The sequence below is a fragment of the Scleropages formosus genome, chromosome 3, assembly GCF_900964775.1.
Source record: "Scleropages formosus chromosome 3, fSclFor1.1, whole genome shotgun sequence".
NCBI lineage: Eukaryota > Metazoa > Chordata > Actinopteri > Osteoglossiformes > Osteoglossidae > Scleropages > Scleropages formosus.
The window spans coordinates 31,649,015-31,675,958 of record NC_041808.1 but is presented as its reverse complement, the minus strand read 5'-3'; the positions used below and the strand labels follow the sequence as shown (position 1 = coordinate 31,675,958).

General features: G+C 51.6%; 2 protein-coding genes across 3 annotated transcripts in view; one reads left to right on the top strand and one right to left on the bottom strand.

Moving 5' to 3' along the window:
• Positions 1-6,167: 6,167 nt before the first annotated feature.
• On the bottom strand, positions 6,168-25,174 carry dnaaf5 (dynein axonemal assembly factor 5). Its single transcript, XM_029250174.1, has 13 exons — positions 24,629-25,174; positions 23,006-23,190; positions 22,672-22,796; positions 21,766-21,884; positions 20,430-20,662; positions 19,846-20,076; positions 16,593-16,736; positions 14,974-15,142; positions 13,560-13,707; positions 11,030-11,180; positions 9,703-9,859; positions 9,148-9,339; positions 6,168-6,615 (listed from the first exon to the last, which is right to left on the bottom strand). The coding sequence occupies exons 1-13, from the start codon at positions 25,158-25,160 to the stop codon at positions 6,476-6,478; spliced, it is 2,526 nt and encodes an 841-aa protein (XP_029106007.1). The 5' UTR covers positions 25,161-25,174; the 3' UTR covers positions 6,168-6,475.
• Positions 24,805-26,944, top strand: part of LOC108928844 (cAMP-dependent protein kinase type I-beta regulatory subunit-like) — an 18,365-nt gene continuing 16,225 nt past the window's right edge. Inside the window, exon 1 of one of the 2 annotated variants that reach the window (XM_029250177.1) lies at positions 24,805-24,863. The gene's annotated coding sequence lies outside the window, so the exon portion shown is untranslated. Of the gene's footprint in view, positions 24,864-26,521; positions 26,885-26,944 lie in introns of those variants that run through there. The other variant, XM_029250175.1, reaches the window with a different exon arrangement.

The window sequence follows — 26,944 nt, the reverse complement described above, 5'->3', positions numbered from 1 at the left end:
CTCTGTCTATAGCTGCTTGATTTACGATACGGAATCACGGTACCATGTCTCTGTTCGTCGTATGAACACGCTCAGTTATATATTTTGAAATATTTGGATTGGGGCGTTCTCTGCCTCAATAATATGCATAGGTGAAGGCGAGATAGCAGCAGAGCATAGCCTACACATGGCGTCGGTGCAGTTGACCCACAAGAACAGGCACAGACAGATTTCAAAGCTCGTCGTAACATTCCCTGTTAACAAATGGTTTCTAAGGCAATTTTCAACGCTGTGCTTATTTCTATTTCCCATGCCCCACTGGTTCTTGGTCTCCACTGTGTCACCTCATTTAAAAAAAAAATCCTGATACACACTACACACCAAGAGTCTACACCGGGAGCTCCTTTCCCTTTTTAAATGGGGGGAAAATCACGATGCGTCTGGGCTTTACCCAAATATTTCCACAAACACCCTCCAAACAATTCAAAACAGTCTCAAGAAATAGTAACCAAAACATTAGGATGATAATATTAAACACACTCAAAAAAATTAATCATAATTAAGAAGAAAATTAAATTAGACCAGATTTTTTTTTTTTACTGAACTACTGTAGAGTACACCTAACATACAAGGCAGTACATTTCCACACACACATTTTCAGAACCGCTTGTCCCATACAAGGTCACGGGGAACCGGAGCCTAACCCAGGGCATAAGGCCAGAGGGGGAGGGGACACACCCAGGACAGGACGCCCATCCATCGCAAGGCACCCCAAGCGGGACTTGAACCCCAGACCCACCGGAGAGCAGGACTGCAGTCCAACCCACTGCGCCACCGCACCCCCTTAGTACATTTCCATTTACATTTATTCATTTAGCAGACGCTTTTGTCCAAAGCGACGTACATCTCAGCAAAAGTACAATTTATGCATTACATTGAGAGAAAGAGACATAGCTGCAGACATGAAAGTCTCAATCAAACCTAGTTTGTTCTCTACCACTTGCTGTAAAGAGGTTCATCGTTCAAGTAGGTGCATAAGACACAGACAAATCCCAATACCCACACCAATTTTTTTAAAAAATTTGTTTTTTAATTAAATATTATAAGATACACAAATGAGCAAGTACAATGCCAGAGTAATGGCTGAATAAAGGTTGTATCTGGGGATGCTTCTGGAGTTACGATGGATGAACAGTTACACCATAGATGAGCTGGAGAGATCTTGGGTGAAGTGGATCTGGAAAAGGTGGGTTTTCAGACCCTTCTTGGAAACAGAGAGAGTTTCCGCTGTTCTGAGCGACAGGGGAAGGTCGTTCCACCACAACGGACCCAGAATCGAGAACCTCCAAGCTTTGCCTTTCGTATGTGGGACCACTAAGCGAGCAGAAGTAAACGAGCGAAGGGGCCTGGCTGGGGTGTACCGGTTGATCAAGTCCTGTAAATAGCCAGGAGCAGTTCTATTGATGCATTTGTACACAGTAACCAGGGTTTTGAATTTGATTCAGGTAGTTATAGGAAGCCAGTGCAGAGAGATGAGTAGAGGAGATACATGGGAGCGCTTTGGCAAATCAAACACAACTCGTGCAGCAGCATTCTGTAGAAGCTACAGAGGTCTGATGGCAGTAGCAGGAAGGCCACACAGGAGAGAGTTGCAGTAGTCCAGACGGGAAGTCACCATGGCCTGGACAAGTAGTTGGGCGGAGTCAGTGGTGAGGTAGGGACGGATCCTACGAATATTATGCAGGATGTATCTGCAGGACCGGGTTGTGGCTTCGATGTGCTAAGAGAAAAACAGCTTCACGTCAGTCGTTACTCCCAGGCTCTTAGCCAAGGAGGTAGGCGAGATGGGTGAGTTGTCCAGTTTGATCGAGAGGTCGTGACAGGAGGACAGACCAGCTGGGAGGTAAAGAATCTCTGTTTTGGAGAGGTTGAGTTGGAGGTGGTGATCATGCATCCATGAAGAGATGTCCGACAAGCAGGCAGCAATTCGTACGGAGATGTCTGACGCACCAGGTGGAAAGGAAAGGAAGAGCTGGGTATCATCAGCATAGCAGTGGTATTTGAATCCATGGGAGGCTATGACTGGACCGAGGGAGGAGGTATAGATGGAGAAAAGAAGAGGACCCAATACCGAGCCCTGTGGAACACCGGTTGAGAGAGGCAGAGGAGAAGAACGAGAGCTCCGCCAGACCACTTGATAGGATCTGTCAGAGAGGTAGGACTCAAACCATCTGAGTGCCGCACCTTTGATCCCAAGCTGGTTAAGAGAGGAGAGTAGAATCCGGTGATTTACAGTGTCGAATGCTGCAGACAGATTGAGGAGGATGAGGACCGAGGAGAGGGTGGCAGCTCTAGCAGCTTGGAGAGCGTCAGATACCGCCAGAAGGGCGGTCTCAGTGGAGTGACCAACTTTGAAACCAGACTGTTATCCATCAAGGAGATGGTTCCGGGTGAGGAAATCGGACAGTTGATCACAGGCTGCCCGCTCAAGGGTTTTGGACAGAAAGGAGAGGAGAGAGACCGGTCTGTAATTTTCAACCAGATTGGGGTCCAGGGAGGATTTTTTTAACAGAGGTGAAATTAGAGCAGTTTTGAAGGCAGCTGGGAAACAGCCAGAGGAGAGTGAGGAGTTGATGATAGAAGAGATGAAGGAGGTGAGTTGCGGGGAAATGTTCCGAAGGAGTGACAACGGGATCGGATCAAGCGAGCAGGTGGTGGCTCTGCGCAATATCAGGAGGTCAGCGACTTCAGATTCGGAGAACGGCTTGAAGTTGGAGAGGATAGCTTTGCGGGGAGGTCCAGCGCAAACCAGGCAGGTTGATGGTGAGAATTTATCAGTGATCACTTTGACTTTGTCTCTGAAAAACAAAGCATAGTCTTCAGCAGTGAGAGAAGAGGGAGGAGGAGGTGGCGGGGGACACAGAAGGGATGAGAAGGTGGCAAAGAGTCTGTGTAGTTTTTTGGATGCAGACTGTATTTTGTTGTGGAAGAAGGAGGTTTTAGCTAAAGAGACAGCAGACTGAAAAGCAGTTAAGAGTGACTGGTAAGCATCCAGGTCCGATGAAGTTTTGGATTTACGCCATCTTCGCTCTGCCAGAGGGCAGAGAGGAAAGTGTTAGTGGCATCATCTGTCGATAGATCTGACGCCACAGTAGGTTGACATCTCTGTACGGTGTAATAACTATTTTATCCGTGTGACATTTCATGGTCATTAACATATGAATAAAAGAGAAAATAGCGCTTTGTCCAGAATGCGAAACTGTTTCCATTAATCTGACGAGAAACCGTATTTGAAAGCCATTTTCCTTGTGATTTTCTAATTCTTTTGATATGATGACAAATTACTCACAATTCTGATGTTTTTTCACGTTAGCAATAAATAATTTACTGTGACTAGCATATACTACATGTTTTTAGTAAAAGTTCAATACTAAGATTTGAAAAAGGCGGGAAACTAAAACAAGATGGCGAAAGTGAGGGAAAAGTAGTTTGGTGATATAATGTGAATATCCCAGTCCTATTAAAGTAAGTAAATATATTACATAGTTAATTTGCACAAATATCAATTTGAGCTATAAAACATTGAAATATATGTAGAGTTAATATATGACAGCTGAGGTTAAATGTTGCAGTGTTCAAAAAAGGGCGAAAAAATTAGATTTTGGCTACGATCAAAATTTTTGACAATGTGTTACCGACGCCCCGATTAATAGTGTGGCAGTAATACAGGTTAACAGTCACAAATAACATTAGCAATAGTACAGTACTATTAGTAGCTACTAGTCAAGGTGCTGAAGTAGCCTAACATTGGCTGCTTTTCAAAATGCATGAATCGAAGCTTTTTGTAACAAAGGTTGCCAGTGTACACCCTATTATATTCAGACAAGCAGAACTTGAATTTTCGCCTGTTGCTTTTTTCATTTGCCATGAAATTTATCTGAACATCACGTCTTGATTTCCAATTTGCTGTATACTGTATTTCCTGTATATGATTTACAAAAGGCTTTTATATTGTAATATGCAGTAGTTGCAGTATGTGTTTAACAATGCTGCCCATGTCGGTCCCAAGTCCGGATGCGAAAGGAGGAGGGCTGCAATGCTACAGAAATGCCGACAAGAGTTTTAAAGGACTTTTCAGCCCTGGGAGAAGATGGATCTCCAGCTAGAGGTGGTATGAAGCCTAGTGGTGAAAGCCAGATTGGTCTTGAAGCCACCGGACCAATGACCATCATCTCTACCGGGACCAGCATCACCATCGGGACATGGAATGTCAGGACCATGTTCGAGACTGGCAAGACCTTACAGGTAGCTGCTGAAAACTGCTTGCACCGTGACATAGAAGCAGAGATGAAGGAGATGGGATACACCTGGAGACAACCCGAGAGACTGGCTTAGGACCGGGATACCCGGAGAACTGTCGTCAGTGGCCTATGCCCCAGGTGGGGCCAAAGGAGGTGATGATGTGTTTAACATTTTACAGTCGAACAAAATAGCGTCTTCTTGAGCGTGAACAAGACAACTGGGCATCATGTTCACGCTCAAGAAGACGTCATCGAACACCACTGTCATCTCACAGTACACATCAATCTTCACAAAGATCTCGGTCTGTATTAAGGCACCACCGATTGTCAGATCAAGAAAGTAAAAGGTAACTACTTCTTACTGTATGGCATGAACTAGATGGACCTTGCTGGAATTGAACTCTATAGCATTAAGTTTTCAAAGTATTCTATATTTACTATCTCATTTTCATTCTAGGGCAAACTCCAGAAAGAGCCTGTCACGGATGTTTACTGCCAGTAAATCTCCTCATGACAAATTTCTAATGACAGGAGTAAGTAGTTTAGATCTGCTACAGCACACAGGTCTTTCGTAGTTAGTTTGGTTACTGGATGATCAGTTCTTACTTGCCAAGGGGTATGGAGTGTATTGAGTGTGAATTTTAAGTAGGGAATACAAATTTTCCAATTTCCTTTATTGTCAGAATGGTTTGCCTGTGACATCAGGGTCTGAAAAACGGTGCCGTCACCCTCTGTTGTACTCCGTTTAGGAAACTTCAAACGGAGTAGTAAAAAGCTACCTCACGTAGTCCAGATGGACAGCCTTGAAGCATTATATGACTTGAATCAAGAGTTACAACATGATAGAAAAAAAGGATATAGAGGTAAGAAATAATCTATAAACTTGAAGAAAATCTGCATATTTTACGGTATTTTGAACAACAGGTACTGTAGCGCTGTGGAATGACAGAAATAGTGACATTTTGTCTCAATAAAGGGAGTTTTCCCTGCAAGTGGCATAGTTTCTGTATTATGCAGGACAACAATAGTCAGAATAATGGACGACGAAACAAAACATGTAAAGATGACTTTAGATGTAAATACTGCATAAAGTATCGTTATATCCTCTTAATCCAAGTTCTGACATCATGGCTGATATATTGTGAAATAATTATTAGCATTGATGCATTAGAATAGGTTCTAATCACAAAACAAGTCTTCATGAAACAATGCTTGGTGGAGGAAACATCTTAATTCAATGTATACAGAGAAAATGCTTTTGATATTATTGACAAATAGAGATGTAACAATAAGTGCTGTCACTTGCCTTATTTGTAGGTAGTACAACTTCGCACATTTGCATATGTATTACAACGTCAGGTGCAACCCAATGCCAAGATTATCCTACTCATCCTAGATTATCCTACTCTTAATTATCTCAGGATAATTAAAGAACAATTAAAATTGCTTTGTGGCATCATTGCCAGCAGACTGAGAAATGCGGAATATAAATTATATTCGTAGAAATCTTTTTTTTTGTAATAAAATATCTATATCATAAAATTTTTCTCCCATTTACTTATATGTTTTTATGCCGTTTTTCATAAAAAAACATTTGAATAAAATTGTAAACGTTGAGTGCTACTTTAATTTTCGTCTGTTAAGTCCAGCAAGATTTGGGAAATGCATGCAGAACATATATTCCACGTCCTAATAGCCACATGATTTCTAATTGCCTTTAACGCCAACTGTCCACGTAGAATCCGCTTGTTCACAACCTGTTTTTTCCACATCTATTCCACCTCTTGTGGAATAGGAACTGGAGGAGTACCTTAACCAGAAAAAAATCGTACATAATCAAGTAAAACCAGCCCAAATGGGGGGGGGGAGAGGAAAAAAGAAACTGTCTTGGTATTTTTTTTTAATCATCATCCATCTGGTCCCTTATAGTCAGTGTTTTATTTGTCTTTCTAAATGTCACTTTCTCAGTGTACACACTTCTTCGTTTTGTATCAGTGAATCCAAGCCGTGTAACTTTTCCCTTGAAAATGTGTCACAGGGTGCATTTCTTCCCGACACTGTAGCTACTTTTCCATGCTGCACGAGCACTAAAAGGCCTCTGTGTATGTACCGCGGTTGTATGTGTGTGAACACGTATCTTTCTGGAGGTGTGTCTTTGCATAGTTCTGGGGCCCCACATCAGCGAGAGCGAGCGCCTAGGCCGACTCCTGCGTCAAGGAGCGGATGTGCTCCAGCAGCCGGTCGCAGTAGGCGGGGCTACGATGTTTGTCCCTTACAGCCTCCGCTTCCCTGCTCAGAAGAGTTGGATAAACTGTGCTGCCAGTCTTCAGGACATCTGAGGACAAAGAACACAAATCAGGACAATCAGTGTTTGGTCACACTTTAATGTCACGCACTCTCACACGTCCCACTCTCTCATAGTTGCCCTTGGGAAGCATCCCTAGTAAATGCCCCCTTGCGAAAACAACATTCAGTAATGGAACGATAAAGACATGTTCCATAACACGTGAGAATAATAATTCATTGAGAACACCAGGTGCCCTATAATCATTTTTGAGACCAGTGTGTCTGAATAGTAGTTTTAGCCAAGGGTTAAATATTCAGTTCATTATGTTTGTGGAAAAAGTGTGCTCAACATCTATCAAGTTGTCCTTTTGTTTTTGGAAGGGAATACAGTACCGGCCAAAAGATTAAGTACATCTGATGGAAATTCATGTCAACTTCTTTTCCACATAGCCCTTCCGCAACCTTGACGTGTTCTGGATGGTCTTGCTGAGGAATGAAGCATAGCCCAGGTACCTGGAGTCCTGATCAGATGGCCTGCCTCTGAAGTATGCCATCACAACCATGCTATGATACACTGTGACAGACCATGACACTTCCCCCACCACACTGGATGGTGGAAACTGCACAGGCGCAACATATATGCCACCATCCCTGGGTCAAACCTCCATCAGATGGATCTAACTATTTCAAATTTTGCTCATCACTCTACAAGACTGGATTTCCACTCCTCAGCTATCCAGTTTCTGAGGTTTTCTGACCCTGACAAGTTTGCTTTGATACAGCAGACGATGCCTCCGTGCAGCAGGACCTGCTGCAACAGCAGAAGGGAAGCAGACGGTGTCCGGGGGGTCAATATGTGGACGGTAGGTGGCGCCCGTGCGCCACATGCTCTGAGGCTGCTGCCGTAGAGAGGCCACGGACATCTGATGTCAGCTTCAGAAAGGAATAAACCTCCAGCCACATCAGAGAAAGCAGAACATCGGTGGCGACGCACCCACAGCCGGGAAAGAGCCCCAAACCTCAGAGTAGGTTAATCTGATACTTGAGGAATCTGCTTTGTTCATAAACCTGCTTTGTACATGAGAAGCTGGAATTTTATTGGTTGTTTACAGACGCTGCCAAGCAGACACTTAGAAGGGGGGGACTGTCCATGTGTGCGGCGGCGGCGGCGATGCACATGTCATAGCTGGATAGCGGCGTCAAGGATGCTGCTGTCAAACGTGACAGGTTGCCGGCACCGCAAGGCCGATGGGTTTACAGCCTGGCTGCCGGTGTGTGAGTAAAGGAGGAGGATCTGCTCGTCACGCTCGCAGGAAATCGCCAGACGTCAAGTCCTTTGGGGACGCTTTTGAAATTTAAGAACCATATAAGAACAGGTTAGAGAATAACAGAGAGGGTGGGGAAAAAAACTTCAAACACCCGGGTCCAGAATGATGTGCTCTCTCTGGAGCTGTGGGCAGTCAGATATGTACGTAGTCAGCAGCAGCCATCCGTCTGCACCCTGTGATCTCATTACAGGGAATGCGGTGAGCAAACACACACACACACACACACACACATACACACACACACACACACACACACACACACACCCCAATGACAGCCTTTACAGGGTTACTCCCCTTATCCAGATGGGATTAACTAATATAAATTGCTGGCTGTTGAGGGTACTACCACCAAGGTTACGGATCCTCAAGTGTGCAGCCACAACAGAAAAGGTTATTATCTTTGGAAGCGTTTCAAAAGAAATCACCCTCCCCTCCCCTCCGTCAATGGAATTCACGGTATGGTAACTACTCCTAGGTCTGCCAAACTCTGGAGCTGTTTTATTAATGGCAGTGGGGCTGGGGGGGGGGGCAGATATTGCACTCCACAGGCTTTGGTGAAGCACTGCCATTCACCTGCTGCCAGATGCAAGCGATCCTTGAGGGCACACAAGTACATTTTAAGGAGAATCGTGAAAACAAGAGAGGGCAGAGTAACCCTCAGAGAGCCTCAGTCGGCTCGGCAGAACCCATCCTGGAGGTTCCACACTGGATCTGCAAGCACCAGAAGTTGGGGAAATGGTAGTAGAGAAAAGAGGAGGGGAAAAAAAAAAAAAAAGATTCAAAAAGGTGGAGGATCATCTAGGATGGATATGCAGAGAGGAGGAGAAAAGGACCCCATGTGTTGCTAATAAAATGCCCTCTTGGGGGGATTTGCCCCGTGCAGCAGGCTCGCGTCAGCGAGGCCGTGTCAGCTGCACCCACCCGCACTGCGTTGACTGAGCGCTGCTGGAGCCCCTGCTTGAGCCCCTGCCCTCTGCAGGGGGCCCGGGTTGGCCCAATCGCTCGTCCATCACCCCCTGCCGACTCCGCAGGGGTGATAAATTGAGTGGAAAAGGTGGATTGATGACTCGGTTTCAAGTTACGCACATGGGCCAGCGGTGGTTTCTGGGCTCATGCGCGAATGCAGAATCATTCCGATAGCGTGATCAAAGCGGGTCGGCCACTTTGAATCACTGATCCACGGCCATCTTTTGAGCAATGCAATCGTCAGTTCCACTCTTAATAATCACCATCCTTCCCCTCCGGCAGCTCACCAAGCACGGCCTCCTGCACGTGGCTCTCTGGGTCGTCCATGTGCAGCAAGAGCTGCTGGAAGAGGAACTCCAGGTGCGGGCGACACGCTTGGGTGTCGTAGTCCTTCCCCAGGCACGACAGCCAGAGTCCCAGGGCCTTGAGGGCTGTGGCACGCACCTCCTCACTGCTGTCGTCCAGTCGCTTCAGCAGCTCTGCACAACAGACATGCTCAGTTTACAGCATAGCTTTGGTAAGCAGTATTGGCATCGTCGTCATCACCACCACCACCACCACCAGCTTTGTTACCATGTTATGTCTATAGTCTCCTGAACGAGGAGCTGCTCTGGGGTCATTTTACTGTGAGTGAATAAGATTGTTTAAAGAAATGTTACGCATGTAAATCGAAGTAAAATACTGTAATGAGTGCCTCTGCTAGAAATTTCAAATGAACATGCTGAAATGCCTAAAAAGAATATTCACTTGAGGACCAAGATTGGGTCTAACAGCCTCGACCTCTCAATAAAAGGTTCGGCCGACTTTGCTCTCCGTGCCCCCGTGACCCAGAGCCCACGCACCGGGGTAGATCTTGTTGAGGGCGTCCGTACGGAGGTGTTTCCCGGCGAGGGAGAGCAGCGCGAAAAGGGAGCGGCAAGCCATGAGACGGGAGAGCTGGGAGTCCTCATCGAGACAGGCCAGCACCTGAGGGGTCAGCTTCTCTTCCACAGCGATGAGCTGAAGCACAAACCACATGGCAGCAAAACCTCATTCAAGTGAGACTCAGTACAGAAGACAAGAGGCGTGAACCTGAAAGACCGCATGGGGGCTGTTTCCCCTCTCATCCACGGAATACAGGTGGGTCGAGTGGACGATGAGACAGAGAGGTGAGCGAAACAAAGTGCTGCTGTATGGAACCGGAGGCAGGACCTGGTTCTAGACCTGGACCTGTGGCTGGACTGAACACCCGTAGCTCATGGCTCAAGATGCAGTTTAGAGTGTGGTTCTTGGCACCGGAGGCCCCACGCAGCGCCACAGCTCAGAAGAGTGCGCGTTCTCCCACCCATGACGAGCCACCTGAAACGAACCCTCAACCGCCCCTTTCGAGTGAAAGCACGCGCTGGTGTTGCGGGTCTTATCACAGGAACAACACGTAAAGAGGCGGACTTGGCAACAGAGGCAACGAAGGGATCTAAGGTGGGACTGGAGATGGTCAGATAGGGGCAACAGCGTGTGTGCCGGTGTGTTTGAGATCCCATTTGTCCAACTGCACATTTGTCCATTAGATGGGGTCGAGTTCCTCTCCTTGTGCGCGAGTTAATAAGAGGGCAGGGTGTCCACAAGTCCGATTAGGGGACGGCGCTGGCCCACAACAAAGGGCCCCGTACCGAGTCAGCTTTGTTCCAGTGGGACTGAGGTATGTGAACCAGTCACCGCCCCCCCACCCCGCACACCTGCTGCAAGAATCAAGCTAAGAAAGATGGGGATAGAGGAGCAGAGCGCTGCCCCAGAGCGACTCGGGCGGAACAGTCTTCAGCTGAGACCCATACAGTTGTTTTCCATTTAAAATATATATTATATATCGGGGTGCACTTGAAGAAAAAAAAAATGTTATATCTATCCCACATCAAAGCAGAGCTGCATGTGCCATGATCTCACTCATTTCACTCAGCTGGCATAAGTGGGATTTTTGTTCTTTTCAAAGCCCTCGTCGGTATGAAGAATGAGACATGACCCACGGTGGATTTACGCAAACTCATGCGGAGGGAGGCCCTGCGAGCGCGTGCACGTCCACTGCGACTCAGATGTGTCTGTGTGCGTCTTGCAGGAGCGCTCCGTCTCAGCGTGCGCCTGCACATGCGCGCGCGCGCGTGTGTGTGTGTGTCCCCTGTCCAGATGAGTCCCCACCTGCTCCCCCGTCAGAGCGCCCCCTTGCAGCAGTGCCAGCAGGCAGCTGAGGGCGGCGGCACGGATGGCGCCAGCGGTGCGTCCGGCGTGCCACACCAGGTTGGGCAGCAGCAGGTCCAGCAGGAACATGACGAGGTGCTCGGAGAACCTCCTGCGGAGTCACACAAAGGCCAGATGGGCGTCAGACTGAGGTCAGCTCTTTGAGCCCAGGCACCTGCGTGTCTTCAAAATTCCTATTAGTGAGTCATCTCATTATTATACCCAAGGCACAATGCACGCTGTGTGTCTTGCGTGCTTCTGCTCCCCGAAATATTAACCTCCTCATCTGCATACTTACATTTGTAGACAGAAGCCACACACACTGAAAGTAATATTGTATTTTTACATTTATTCATTTAGCTCATGCTTTTCTCCACCTACAATTATTTACCAATTTATACAGCTAGGTAGTTATATTTTTAATTTTTTTTTTAACCGGAGCAATTTAGGGAAAAGTATCTTACTCAAAACGTACTACTGCAGGTGGAGGTGGGATTCAAACCCTCAACCTTTGCGTTCAAAGGGAGCAGCTCCAATCACTGCGCTACCACTGTCCCCAGCTTCATTTTTTTTTTTTAAGAAAACGAACACATAATTAAACACGTGTTTTCACGACTTAAGGAAGGGATGGGTTTTTATGAAAGCCAGCAGACGCAGCACACCGGGGTTTGAGGAGGACTGTTGGGAGCAAACGCACGACGGAGGAGTCGCTTAAAGGCACGTTTTTCATTCTAGGGAGGAGGGTATAAGTGTGTGAATTAGTTCAAAGCGTGTCTTTCCCGCAGCCTGTTCTTGTTGCGGTTTGAGAAAAGCCCACTGCGTAACCCTACAGGCGCAATAAATGCTGTGGGGGGTGCATGGACCATCTGGATGTCCTTCGCCGCTCTTCTTCGTTCTCGACTCCCTTCCGCACACCTTCACCCTCCGCGGCGCTTTCGTCACCACTAGTTTTCGCCTCCTTCGCCGTACCGTGTCGCTGCGTGTGTGTGCGCCTCTGAAATGTAGATTTCGGGTTCAGGGCTGGTTTGGACGGAACTGACAGAACCGTGCAATGCGGGCACAAGCTGCATCGGCACTTCTCTGGGGACGTGCAGTGTCATGCCCTGCCACCAGGGGGAGCCCAGTACCCACACGTGGAGGGTTGGATGGAGAGGTACGGTTCATCGGCAACATCTAATGTCACGACCGAAGTACCTGGGACTCGTGCCTGCAGACACGAAACGGCTGCAGGTGGTGCGGGGGGGCTAAACATCTGGACTTGGGATCAAGAGGCTGCATATTCAAGTCCTAGCAGGGGTACCGTGCTTGTATCCTTCAGCTGGAATTGCTTTAATAGAAGATGCAGGTGTACAACGAGCTGAAGTTCAGAAGGGAAACCGCGAGAAAGTTACGTTGGGCCCCGAGCCGAAACGCAGCCACACTCGAGTTCGTCAGCACGTCCTGCAGCGCTGGGCCCCAGAGCGAGCCCGCTGCCAACGCACCCCCCGAGCCCCTGCCGGAACCCGGCCCGCGCTCCTCCGAAGCGACCGGAAAGCTGCAGCGCCACCCAAGAACAGCTCCGCTCCGGTAGGACCTCTGGATCGCACGTCATCGCTTTTCGGGTTCGGGGAAACGGGGTGCAGAACCCCGGAGGACACATTCCATTCACTGATCTTTCAAGTTCCCGACGAGAGCGCCGAGCCGGTCCACGTTAAACAAAGCAGTTTGTCTTTTCTTTAAAAAAAAAAAAAAACGGAGAAAGGGATGTTTTCAGAAAGCCGTCTCGCCGCTTCTCTTCTTCTTCTCCTTACATAATTCATTTTCTGACAGAGGTATCATTACACAGCTCTGGCAGCGGAACAGAGAGCAGGCAGAGCCCATTACTGTCACCCTCGTCCCCGCGTGCAGGAGGAGCCCGCGTTTGATGTGGGCTTCGCTAGCGTGTCTCGGCCGCGTGCGGGAAGACGTGCCCGTTGATGGCTCAGCGCTCCGAGCCCGCTGATCTGGTTCTCCCGGAGAGCACTCCCGCTGTACCCGTGAAGCCCAAAATCCAGCAATACGGAGAGGTCGACGGCAGCTTTGCGAAGAGACCCCTATCTGTTTGGAGGAACGTCTCTTTCCCCGACGGCTGTTTAACGCAGACGCCCAAAAATCACCTCCCTTCTCTGTCTGAGATTCCTCCCGACCCGCCCTGCCCTGCCGCCTGCACGGAGTCGATTGCTCTCAGGTCCTAACGGGGCAAAGCGCCGCAGCGCCACTCCGGAGTTCTCCGGTGTCGGTCCTTGCAGGGTCTTCGCAGGCTAATGGGGCAACTGGAAAATCATTCACCGTGGTAATGATGCACGTCATAGCTAGGGAGGTGTGCGGCACTCGGCAGTGAAAACAAATGTAAAGAATAAGGGTAAGCAGGCCCACCCTTCCTAATGAGCCTGTAAAGACAATGGAGATCTGCCTGCTCTGTGTGTGTGTGTGTGTGTGTGTGTGTGTGTGTGCGCGCGCACACAGCTCATACCCCTGAGAATCCAGCGTGTTGCTGGCATCCAGCAGCAGCTTGGACAGCAGAATGAAGATGTGCAGCCTCATCTCTGGGTCCCGGCTGGGCTGGACGCTAGCCTGCAGAAGGGGAAGCAGCTGGGGGAGGAACTCCCCTATCACAGGCCCTGAAACACACACAGAAGTGTGTCATTACCGTGGAAAAAGATCCTGGTATCTGCGGCACGAAGCGATACCATCATAAAAAATAACTGTTAAACCCTTACAGAATACCTGGGGGGGGGGGGCGGAGTGCAAGATTCCCACAATCCCCGGTTCCTGTCCCTGCACCAGAGCGGAGTACTCCCAGCGCACTGCGTCCCATCACGTGAGAGACGTGTGCGGGAAATTTCCAGTGTCTGAGAAAGGCCCGGCCCACTTTCCGGGTCCGTCGCTACGGGACCGGGGGCCCGAGTGGCACGGAGGCGCAGGAGGTCACCGCACCGGGTTGCTAACAGTCGGACTGGGGGTGTCAGGAATGTGTGAGGGCAGAACACACACTGTAAATGAGCAGAGCACGGGACGTGGGGGCATACAACCGCTGGATAGGAGAAAAGTCCGAGTGCAGACACACACACACACACACACACACACACACACGCAGGGACAGACCAGACTAAGTTCGTTAACATTCCCCGAGTATGAGTAAGCAGACGATAAGGACACTGTGACACAGGCGCTGTTCTCACAGGCCCACGGCTGACACCAGTGTCCCATCCAAAACCCCTGGGTTCCCAGCATTCCTTGCTGTATTTGGAGAACAGCGGAGGTTTGGGTTAAATCCATGGCTTTAAAAGGTGGAAAGACGGTCAATAAAAAGCCACTTTGGTCTCTTCGGTCGCCTTGGAGACTGACCTCTGAGGTTGAGTTTGTGGGTTTGGAGCCCCCTTCTTGTACATAGCCAAAGGGTTGGGGGGTTGGGGCACCTCAACCACTTCTGTACTTCTGCTCAACTTGAGCTGGCAGGAGGGGGGAGTGACAGCCTTCTTAGGGATGTAAGTGTCAGGGAGCCGGTGATAAGGAAGGATTTGCTATAATGATAAAAGGCGGAGAGGAGGACCCCCCCCGAACGTAAGGCCCCCCACCTCTCCCACTTCCCAGAGCTCAAGGGGCCTGACCTGACCCGATAATGACAGGTTAAGTCTCAGTTGAATGGGCGGGAGCGGAAGCGAGGTGAATCCCTCATTCTTAGATAAGGCGGCGGCGGGCTGCGCGGGCGGAGCCCTGCTGTCGAACCCTTAGCCGTTGAAATATTTATCAGCGTGAGCTGGGAAATGGCTAAAAAAAACGGACTGAAGAACGAGCATGTAAAATAATGGCGCTGGGGACAATAAATGTTACAGATGGTAGAAAAGAACCATGACCATCCATAACGCTCCCCCCCCCCACCTTACCTGACTGCAGGACGATGACCTCCAGCTGTAGCCTCTGGACGGAGTAGCTGCTCCAGGAGGGCAGACCGTTGGACAACCAGGACAGGAGCTGCTCCATGTGCTGACGGTAGAGCTCCACCTCTCCGTCCAGGGCCTGCACTCTACACAGGGTTCGAAGAGCCTCCTGCGCCTGGGTACCAAAGGTAGGACCCCACATACACACACACGTATAACACACACACACACACACACACACACATTTTCAGAACCGCTTGTCCCTTACGGGGTCACGGGGAACCGGAGCCTACCCGGCAACACAGGGCGTAAGGCCGGAGGGGGAAGGGGACACACCCAGGACGGGACGCCAGTCCGTCGCAAGGCACCCCAAGCGGGACTTGAACCCCAGACCCACTAGACAGCAGGACTGTGGTCCAACCCACTGCGCCACCGCACCCCCCACGTATAACACATAGGGCAATATATGCTTTTTTTTTTTTTAAAAAGTCATAAGTCATCAACAAAATCCTACACAGATATGAACCAAAATGCTCAACAACAACTATAAATAGATGCAAATGAGCGAAGGAAAGAACATCCTCGGTTAAAAAGAGACACGGAGGCAGTGAGTCACTGCACGCTGGGGGGGGGGGGGGCTGACTGTAAGCAAGGGGTCCCTTCCTGGGAATGCAGTGGCGTGTGTGGGAATGCTACTGTTCCGCTTCTGATCGCAGGCAGCGCCTGTCCAGACTCCTGGGATCGCAGAGGTCACCGGCTGACCTCCCCCCCCCCCCACCCCCACCCCCACCCCCACCCCACACCCACCGCATTCTAGTAAACTACAAGTATGAAAAGGGGGTGTAAACCCAACTTTCCAAACGGGTCATTTCCACTCCCCCTCTGCCGAGGACGCCCACACCGTGGAAATTCCTCACCGGCTCCTCATCCGTCGTCTCCCGACGGCGCGTAATTGTCGCTGGCAGCGCGGTTGCGCCAACCTCGATTCCGGGGGCCTTAAACACCTGTTGCGCCGGTGCGTCCCCCGAAACGCCTCCCCGCGCCCTCCGTCACGCTTTAAAGTTCCATTGCGAAGCTGCAATTTGCGCGTGCGCCAATAAGTGGATAATTGCACCGTTGCGTGCCCTCTTTAGAACCGGGCCCGCATTACGTTCCCGAAATAGCCGTCCCACCTTTCAGCGCCGCTCTCCACGCTCGCGCACACAATAACGGAGGAGAGTGGAAAAATGACCGCAGAGGGTGGGGGCGGGAGGGGGGCAGGGTTAAAAACAGCTTTGCCAACAAACCCCAAGTAAAAGAAATGTTGAGAGAGAGAGAGAGAGAGAGAGAGAGAGAGAGAGAGACTCTGTGTGCGTGCATGTAACGGTGCAGCAGGTGGCGTAGCGGTTACAGCCGTCACCTTCGGACTTGAAGGATCCAGGTGTGATTTCCACGTTTGGCTGTAGTACCCTTGAGTACGGTACTTGCTTTGAACTGGAGCAATAAAAACGACCCAGCTGTGCAGATGGATAAATCGCCGAAAGTATCTTAACGCTGCCGGCGAGTCTGGAGGGAACCGCCGGCTGAGCGAACGACGGACGAGCACGGGGACGCCCAGCGGGCCGGCGGAGGGCGCGGGGACTCACCTCTTCCCGCAGTTCCGGCTCGCCGGCGGCGCTCTGTACCGTCACCAGCACCTGCAGCAGCTGGAGGCTGATGGTCTCGCAGTCCCCGTCGCACGTGCTCAGTAAGGCCCGGACACAGGCCAGCAGCTGCTGCAGGTACGAGGCCTGAGGGGCCAACGGAGAGAGGCCATCGTAAACAGGGCACGCAGACTGGGAGTTTAAAAATAGCCTTGCGGTGGTACGTTGAGTAGAAGTTAGGCAAGAAAAAAATAGAAACTAAAAGTAGTCAGCAGGGGGCATAGCGCCTAAGCTGCCACCTGACGCTCGAACGATGATGGGCGGGTAGAAGTGCCAACGAGTCGACCCCCAAGTCATAGTGACCACTTGCTTGGTTTGCAACGTGAGGGGAGGGTGCAAACGTGGGGGGAACCGTGGTAACTCCGCACACCCTCACCCGGAGCTCGAAACCCACATCCGCAGAGCAGCTAAGAGCTCCGAGGCACGGGCTTCACCTGCTGTGCCATCGCGTCCCGTTGCGCTTACAGGATTCAGGTTCGAACCCCACTTCGTATTGTATTGGCCTCGATCACAGTATTTACCCTGACCTTATATGGTAAGAATACCTTGCCGCATCAACGAGCAAATCATCGTTAGCAACAGCGTACGGACCACGCTAAGTCGCTTTAAAGCATCGGCTACATAAATTTCGACTTTGTCCTGCCGCAGACCTGCTTACTACCCACGCCGAGCTGCGACTCTGAGCACACGCAGCACAAGGAAAGACCTCCGCTTCCATGCCAACCCGAAGAGGCACAATATTTTTTCCCTCCGTTTTCCCCCCTGCCAGTTCGCTCCTTTTCATGCAGACTTGTGTTTGGACAGAGGGCTCACACACCCCTTTCCATGCCACCACTGAGATCATGGCCCCCTTTCCTGTTTTTACCGCAGCCTTTCATTAGGTTGAGGGGGGCTTCTCCTGCAGGTGCTGCAGAGAGACATGGGAGAGCAGGACTCAATGGAAAACCAGCACATTTCCTCACCGTGGGGGGGGGGGGGGGGGGTTACCATAAACATTCACCACCCCACGAGCAGACAGGATGCTGATGGAGAAGAGGAACGCGCCGCAGTGGGGAAAAGTGAGCTCACGCAACGAAAGACAGCGGTGTGTGACACACGGCCACGTGCACAGGAGCTGCCGAAGTAAAGCGGCGGGAAAGAACCAGACGGCGAGTGCGACATCACCGCGGTGCGGCGAGCTCAGGCTCTTTCTGCCCGGGGCTCCTGGTGACCCCTCCTGTACCCTGGGCTTCCACTGTGAGCTCGCCATGACTCACAAGGCATCGCAGGGTGAGTCACGGGACTCTCTCACAGGACGGGATACCCCTCTCTTCAGTGTATCGTTTCCACGGTAACCCAGAGGAGCTCAGAGGGACAGGGTGAGAGACCGTCGCAGGGCGATGGTTGCGTACGCACGTGGGGCCTGTGCTTCCCTGTCATGGATGCGGCCACTGGAGGCAATAGGTACCAGCTCAAGCTGTGGTTGCCATGGCAACATAAATCCACTGTACCAGCCTTGATAGAACCCCCCCCCCCCGGCCACGTGAGGGATTCTTGCGGGCAAGCAAGGACTACGCACCCGCAACTGCATCTCCCTGGCCTGCTGTTCATCATTCGCAGGGACAAGATGAAGAACCGAGTCTCTCAGGCTAAAGAACAGGTTTATCCCCCTTCTTCCCACCCTGCTGCCATAGCGCCGTACCATACCTGAGGCCCGTTTGCTCTCAATCCGACTCCACGCACGAGGCTCCCCTATCGCCATAGCAACACACAACACAATTCCTGCAGAGGCGCACTCCGCTGGCTCTGACTCATCCTTCAGCCTCAGCGGAATTCCAGAGCCTATCCTGGAAACGCAGGGTGTGAGGTAATGTGTACCCTGGATGAGAACCTGGTCCATCGCAGGGTTTTTACTGGAAAAGGAGAGAACAAACGACGCGAGTCGACGTTTGTCTGCTTCCTTTGCTCCGTATCCGTGCAACAAAAGTTCAATACTTCGATTTCTTCAGCGGGTTGCTTTTGTAAGGGTTGAGCTATAATACGTGAAAATACGGTAAAGGACATAACCATTTCAACAATTTTTTGCTGCATTAAAAACATCGCACGTGAACCCTGCAGCTGTGACGCCAGGTGACGGTGCCCTGTGGGCCACGGGCCGCACACAGGTGCTCGGCTGGCTGTCACAAGGCTTGCCCCCCACCCCCGTTCAGAGGTCCGAGTCCATGTGCGTGCGACCCGTCCGGCTCCGGCCTGCTCAGGTTGTCTCCGGTTGTGGGGGGGGGGGGGGGGTGGCCTCCCCTCAAGCTTTTGTCATCAACCCCCTCAGGCTTCTAAGAGGAAGCTGATGGTGAAGTCTGGGGCCGAGAAAAACAACGCGTCTAAACGAGCCGACGGGCAGCGCTCTGCAGGAATTAGCTGCTTTTATTATTATTATCTCAGAGAGGAAATTCTTTGCGGCCCCACCGGGGTCACAGCGAGGGGTCACTCATCGCTGCCTGTTCGAAAAATAGGCATGGAGCAGGGCAGCGTCGCTCCGATATCAAAGGGCAACATTTTTAGGACAGGCCGAGAGGAAGCGGGAGGTCGGCTCCTGCAAACGTGCTCTTTTTCCAGCGGCTCTCAAAGACACGGGACACGTTATTGACGGCGCGGGACGACGAAAATTGGGGTTGAGAACGAGGGGTTATGGGAGGACGGGCCTCGTTTCGTCTTTCCTCCAGAACATCAGCCTCGGTGCGTCTTCGGCTTTGACTCTCCAGCAGGACAAGGGGGACGAAGAGCACGGCGCACCTCGTAGCCTAACGGTTCGAGCTGATGCCGTCGGACCCGAAGGTCGTGTTTTTGAATCTCGCCTCTAGCTGTAGCACCCCTGAGCGAGGTACTTACCCTAAATGTCTCCAGTGGAAAGGGGGGAGAAAAAAAAAAAAAAAAAAAAAAAAAAAAAACATTACACAGCTGCATAAATACTGTGAGTTGCTTGGGAGAAAAGTATCAGGTAAATGAATTAATGTAAAGCTCTCGGTAAGCATACAGCCAGCGGTCAGTCTGGGATCTCCCAGAGGTCACGGGGTTCGGTCAATCAGTGGTCAGCTGCTCGGTGTCTAGGGGTGCCTGTCTCGTTTTAAAGGGAACGGAAGCCCGAAACCCCGGAGGTTTTTACAGCATCACCTCCCTCGTGACGGCGAATGCAGAGACAGTCGGGCGGCGCGCATCTCACCTGCTGGGACCCCTGACAGACGTCGGGGTGCGCGAGCGTGTCGCCGACGCGCCCGAGGTGGGGCCGCAGGGCGCCGCCGGAGCTGCCCCTCAGAGCTGCCGACAGAACCGCGAGCGGGGCCGCCGGGCAGGACGAAGAGGTAGAGAAGGAGTTCTCCACGTGGGGCAGGAGCAGCTTGAGGAAGACCTCGGGACTGACGAAAGTCCCGATCAGCTCTGCCGACTCCAGACCCTGTCGAACGGGACACGTGGCCCACGTGAGCGAGGCACGAAAGGGCAGCGAAGGGTTTCATTTCAGCGAGGCCAGGTGCATCCCCGGGCCTTGGCCTCGTCCTCTTCCATGGGAAGGGTGCGAGACCCGTTCTGCAGTCGCACTGGAAGCAGCTGCGTCCTGATTCGGGCTGCTGCTCTCCAGAATACCAGTTTTACACGAGATTTCCTCCATAAAACTGCGGCGCGGTCCATCCTGTGCAAAGGATGCTTGCATACCTTACATGGCAGCGGCAATAAAAAGCGGCAGGCTCCTTTGACGGTTATTTTTACCCCAGACATCGCGAGCCACGTGCGGCCTGCAAGGGGACTCACGCTGCGGACGACGCCGGGTTCGCCGTCCGCGCAGGCGCGGTACAGGGCGGACAGCAGCAGGCCCAGGTGCTGTGTGCTGTGGTCCTCGGCGTGAAGCAGCAGGACGCGGAGCAGCTGCGCCGACTTGACGCGCGTAGTCACCAGCCAGTCCGTCATGTCCCTGCTGACCGCCGGCAGCACCTTACACAGGTTCCTGACCACGAGCTCCCGGCAGCCCAGGCCCGGCCTCTCCGCTGGGGGCGCAGAGATCAAGGCGTCACAAACGAGAGGCAAACGCCCGACGACTGGTAACACAGGACGAGGTCACGTTCAATACAGGCTAATTAACGTGTGTGTGCGCGTGCGAAACATACACACTTGCGGGACTTCTGCAAATGACAGCTGGTCAACTCTCCAAGTGGGTGGCGTGCACGAGACCCACAGCCATGTTTCCCAGCAGCCCCGCAGGATGGGGTGCGAGCTCTCATTAGCGCACCCTGCTGGAGACCAGACCTGCACCTGCCCGTGCTTTTCCCCTTAATGCCCCTCCCCACCCCACCCCACCCCACCCCCAACACGCAGCCTGAAATGGAACAGGGTAATTTAATGAGGGAAAAGGAGGTTATTAAAGCTTTTCACATCATCAGCTGCCACCTCCGAGGGAAAGTCCCAGGCTGGATTTCTCCTTGCTGCACCCGGGGCCACGCGGGCTTCCTCATTACAGCGCTGACACACATTATTAATAGGTGGTAATAAGCGGTTGCGAGGTAAAAGTGGGCGCTTTGTCTTCGCGCAGGGCTCGATCGCGGCCGGGAGGCGGGGTCAGGGCGGGTCCGCGGGAAGGCCTAAACCGTCCACGGCTTGAGGCTCCGTCCCAGAAGTCGAAGCAACCGTACGGCACAGCGACGCGCCGCCCGAGCGCTCCTATCAATCTGTCCTCTGTGGTGGTAATTAGGGTGTTGGGGCCAAGTGCCGGCAACACGGAGCCATTCATCAAGCGCAGGGTCCCAGCAGAGCTACGAGGGTGGGGGTGAGCGGTGCCTACCCCCCCCCAACCCCCAGCCTTGGGGTACAATCAAGAATGGAGATGAAAACATTCCGTCGATCAAAACGCAATACTGTGACCGTCGGCTGTGTGAGAACCGAAGGAATGCGACGCCACCTTTGAGTGTGTGAATCCAAAGAAGCCTTTTTTTTTTTTTTTTTTTTTTAACTCATAAAAACCATCTGGCACAAAAGTGGTGTTTGAGGTTCCGGGAGAGAGAAAGGGTGGGGGGGTTTTCGCTGTGTTCTCCAGAAGTGGGGTGGCTATTGGTTCCTGGGCGCCGCAGTGGACGGAAGCAAGCAGGAAACACACCTCCCGTGGGATACCGCGCAGGGGGCGAGGCTGGGAAGTCCAGCTTGTCCTTCAGGTCCTCCTCGTTCTCCTTCTCCCACTGGGCTCCGATCTGCTTCCACAGGTCGCTGGCCAGGAGCCTGTGTGGGAAGAGACCCAGGGTTCGGTCGATCAGAGGCCGACTGCCGTGCTGGCAAAGTAGCAGGACTACAAAGGTGGCGTAGTGGTTAGCGTTACTGCCTTTGGACCCCAAGGTCACAGGTTCGATCCCCACCTCCAGCTATAGTACCCTTAAGCAAGGTACTTAACCTAAATTGCTCCGGTAAAACTCCCCAACTGTATGAACGACTAAATAATTGTAACCTTGCAACTATAATAATTACAGCCTTAATACTATAAGTAGCTTTGGAGAAAAGCATCAGCTAAAATAATCAATGTTGGAACAAAGTTAAAAAATAGCATCTTAATTTATAGAACTAATACCTACCTGTACTGGCATTTATTTCTTTGATACCATAATGAAAACAACGTCATTTCATTAACGCTGCTCTTTTCAATTCGCTTATTTTGAAACTAATTTTTAATCCGATCAACTTACATTTTTTCCCCTTTAGGCAACGCTTTTCTCCAAAGCGACTTAGTTACTTACCCATTTATTCAGCTGATAATTTTACCGGAGCAACACAGGGTAATTTACCTTGCCGAAAGGTACTAGAGCTGGGGGTGGGATTTGAACCTCTAACCTTTGGATCCAAGGGCAGCAGCTCCAAGTGCTACGCTACCAGCTGCCCCCCATAATTTGAGCATTATGCTGACAGTTTTACCGAACGTGATTTTTACCGAAGTCAGAGCACAAGGGCCTGTGCTCCCCAAGCAGGTCGGCGCCCTTTCACATCGCCGGACGGCCCGCGAGCGCCCGTTCCCTACCTGATTTCTGGCACCTTGTCATCGAGGCCGCTCAGCAGGAGGGGAATCAGCTTGTGGAAGTAGGAGTACCGGTCTCGCAGGTGCAGGAGCCAGCCGCCCACCACCTGGGTCACACCTTTCCTCACCTGCAAAAGGCCAGAAGCACACTGTGGCGTCACAAGAATCACACTCATCACTTATGACGAGGTAAAGCTGGACGGAAGGAACCCTCTTTAACCTGCGTGTTTGGACACGTCCGTTCAATGGACATCTTGACATCCCCAGGTGAGGATACGCAAATTCCTTGATTGAAATACAGCAGACTGTGGACCGAGCTCCTTCTTTGCGGCCGTACCTGGGGGGAGTCGTCAAACAGCCTCTGGGCCAGGTGGGACAGCACGTCGTCCACGCTCCTGCCGGTCCCGTACTGGACGACGGCGCCCGTGGCCTCGATGGCGGCCAGCCTCACTCGGAAATGTTGGTGGCACACGGTCTGCATGAGGGGCTTCACCAGACTCTCTGACTGCATATGGAAATGATCTGGAAGGGGCAGGAGAGGCGTTTCAAGTCAGGAGACAGCACAGCATGGACCAGTGATGAAGGTCCCAATCAAGATGTCAATTGTTTACCTCTGTCCAAGGTGACTGACAGCGTTAGGGCTGCATTAAAACAGTAAATCCCAGATGCAAAAGCACATTAACCAAGGCTACTCCGGCAGGAGTGGGACGCGAACCAGGAATCTTAGGATGCTAAACGAGCGGCTCTGAACACTACACCCCCGATCGCACTTATTTATTTAGCTGATACTTTTCTCCAGAGAAACTTACGACCTTAAGCTACTTACAGTCATTTACCGATTTATAGAGCTGGGTAATTTTACAACTTGCGACCGTTCGGTCCAAAGGCAGCAACCCTAACCTGTAGCACAGCTCCAACCTGTGCTTTCAATCCAAGCGCCTTTGCGTTTCATTCTTTTACGCAGAGGTGGGTGTTAAAGTGGCCTGAACCCATTGCTCGAGGACACCTGAGAGACGTGGACCTCTCCTTCTAAGACCTGAACCTCCAACCATCCGGTGAACGATTCACGCCCTTATCCACGACCGGTACTCTCCATTGGTATTTCACCGTGGGGACGATCAAATTATCGATTACTTAATGACGACTGTGTGATACCAAGCTTGCCGTGCGCTCTTTCGCTGCACCCTGCGCTCCTGTGTGTATAAATATCCCCGCTTATTTATTTATTTAACTTTTCGACTCATCTCCGTTTCTTCGGGGTACGTATGCACGCACGCGTGTGTTCGTATGTTGTCTACCGCTGCCGCCACACAGCGCGAGAATCTCCGTGAAGTCTGCATGTTCTCCCTGCGCCTGTGTAGGTTTCCTCCAGGTGCTCTGGTTTCCTCACACAGTCCAAAGACATGCAATTTAAGTGAACTGGTGATGCGAAATTGCCCAGAAATGCAGTCGCCGGTTAGTCAATCCCAGGTTAAGACGGACTGTCGTCAGGAAGGATCTCGGTGGCAAAATCTCTGCTCTAACCACACTCCTAAATGGCTCAGCACTTGGAGGTAAAAGGAGTTGTGGAACTGAACAGTGCTACTAGTAGGCTGTGTGTGTGTGTGTGTGTGTGTGTGTTGATGTAATCCACTGGCAGAACATGGAAACCGTATGGACAGAGAAGGAGCTACTATAAAAGAACTTAGATGAGTAACTGTCTCCGCGAGGCTCGCTTCCCACAGCGTGGCGAAACCATGGCAACGGGCAGCGAGCTCCGCGCACAGCTGAGAGGCAGCGGACGGTCTGGCGAAGCAAACCGAGTAAAAGAGGGCCGGTAGGTACTAGGCTGCTGCGATCCTCGGGAAGCGCCTGCAGCCCGCGGCATTTCAATCTGCTCCGTAGGTGGTAGGTGACAGGTGACCCACCCCCACCCTGCCGCGGGCCCCTACTGTAGTGTAGTCGCGTGCCGCGATCCCACCTGGGACACACTTGGCGAAGCTGACGGCGCATCTACAGCTCTCCTTCTTGACCTCGGGAAAGGGGTCCACGATGGTCCTCTGCAGAATCCGCACCATGTGGTCGAGGTAGGGCGCGAGCCGCCCGCCGCACACCTCCACGACGAGGCTGAGCACCTCCACCATGGCCAGGCGCAGCTCCTCCGACGGCTCCGGGAGGTCGCTCCCCGCCAGGCGCTGCGACAAGGCGGGGATCAGGTAGGGCAGCGAGTCCTCCGGCCGGGGTACGCTCCTCAGGAAGTCCGCAATCATGTGCACGGCGGACTCCCGGCACCTCTCCATCGGGTCCGTCAGGCACTTGAGGAGGGGCCTCAGGAGAGCCGCGAAAACGTCCTGCAGCACGGCGCTCGAGAGCCGGCTGTCGAACGTCTCCTCGCGGATGGCGTCGAGCGCGCGTCTCCTGGTGGCCTTGCTCTCCTCGCTCAGGCAGTTGACGTGCCGGGCGAGCGCTCGCAGCACCTCGGCGGCGGCGCGTTCGTCTCCTCCTGCCTCCATGGCTGCTCCCGCTTCCGTTGTTATGGAGACCACGTGCGCCGTCACAGCCACGCTGCGCTTTACGTCGGCGTCACATTCAAAACCGCCAGAGCTTTATTGTTCGCCAGGGCCGCGACACAACCGTCGGTTTGGCGACTGGCGGGTTGAGGTGTTCGCGCGGTGACGTGAATAATAACGCTTTTGTTTCACGTGAAGAAGGGTCTCTGCTCAACATTTTAACTACTCTAATTTATGTCGAGGTTCCTTAGAAGCATTTCACACCGAAGGTCAAGCGGCGTTAACACGTTAAAATACTAAAACGTGCACTTAAGAAAAAGAGACCCCCCCCACTAAACCGCTTTCCCTGCCAGTCATGTAAAAAACTGTGGGAACATGTGCAGAAAAGATACAACATTACACCTTAGCTCTATTCGAACCCGCACTGTTAGGTACAAGAACAAATTTTACCTCAGTGCTGTAAGAGTATACAACACTCACCAATGTGCCACCTTTAGTAACTAGAGTTGGACTGTTCCCGCCAAGCACATCGGCACATTACTCACACTATCACTTTAAGTATTCTGTTTTAAGTACTCTGGCTGTCTTATTCATTCTTACTTATTGCTACCGTCTCTATTATTATTATTATTGTTGTTATTATTTATCGCTATTGTTTTGTCCAGACAGGGGGCACGATAGCGCAGTGGGTTGGCCCGGGTTCTGCTCTCCGGTGGGTCTGGGGTTCGAGTCCCACTTGGCGTTCCTTGCGATGGACTGGCGTCCCGTCCTGGGTGTGTCCCCTTCCCCTCCGGCCCTGCGCCCTGAGTTGCCGGGTTAGGCTCCGGTTCCCCGCGAGCCTGTATTGGACAAGTGAAAATTCCCAGTCCGTGCCACTCGCTGCCTGTTAACATGAACTCTTTGTGTTGGTCGAGAAAATCTTTTACATTTTCAATAAGCCCATGTGATTTCAGTCGATTATATTACGAGGTCCACATTTCCAAACAAATGGAAACTTCAGTCTCATTGGGGGGGGGGAAACAGTCTGATCTCTGGACAGAATTTCTCAGCTTGTTTTGCAGTAAGATCCCCCCCAAGTTTTGTCATTATTATAGCACACTAATAAAAGTACGCGTCTGTATAGGTACACATAGCTTAGTTGGGAAATCGGGCATGTAGAAGCAATGTACTGGAGGTATATTTTGCGGTACATTACAGTAAGTCCGTGTAACTCGAACACGCATGAGCCGCCGAGGCCCGGATCCGCGCACACGTGTTCAGAGCCCCGCTCGCGTCGGCGAAAAAAAAAAAAAAAAAAAAAAAAAAAAAAGAAAAAGACCCGCTGCGCTTGTTTACGCGCGTCACGAAAACAAGTGGCACGTTTCGTGCTTCGCACGAAAGAGAGTGAAGAAGAAAGAAAAAAAAATAGGGAAAGAAACACGGATGCTTGAAATTATGTGCGCGGCGCGGTTCGAGGGAGCGAGGCACGGTGACGTCATCGGAACGGAGGCAGAGCGGAGCTGAATGAAATCAGCAGCATCAGCATCAGCATCATCCTGATCATCATCGGCAGCAAGAGCAGCAGCAGCCGCCCAGGGCAGCCCAGCCTGTGTACAGTGTGTCTGTCGGCAGCCATCGCACCGTCCGCGCTCATCCGCTATCTGCACGCAGTCATCATCATCATCATCATCATCATCGGCGTCTTGCGCTGCACCTCCGCTCCGGCCCGATCAAGAACGGTAAGTAAGGTAAATGAATGCTGCGGGCGATCGGGACTTTTCCACTCTGTGTGTGTGTGTGTGTGTGTG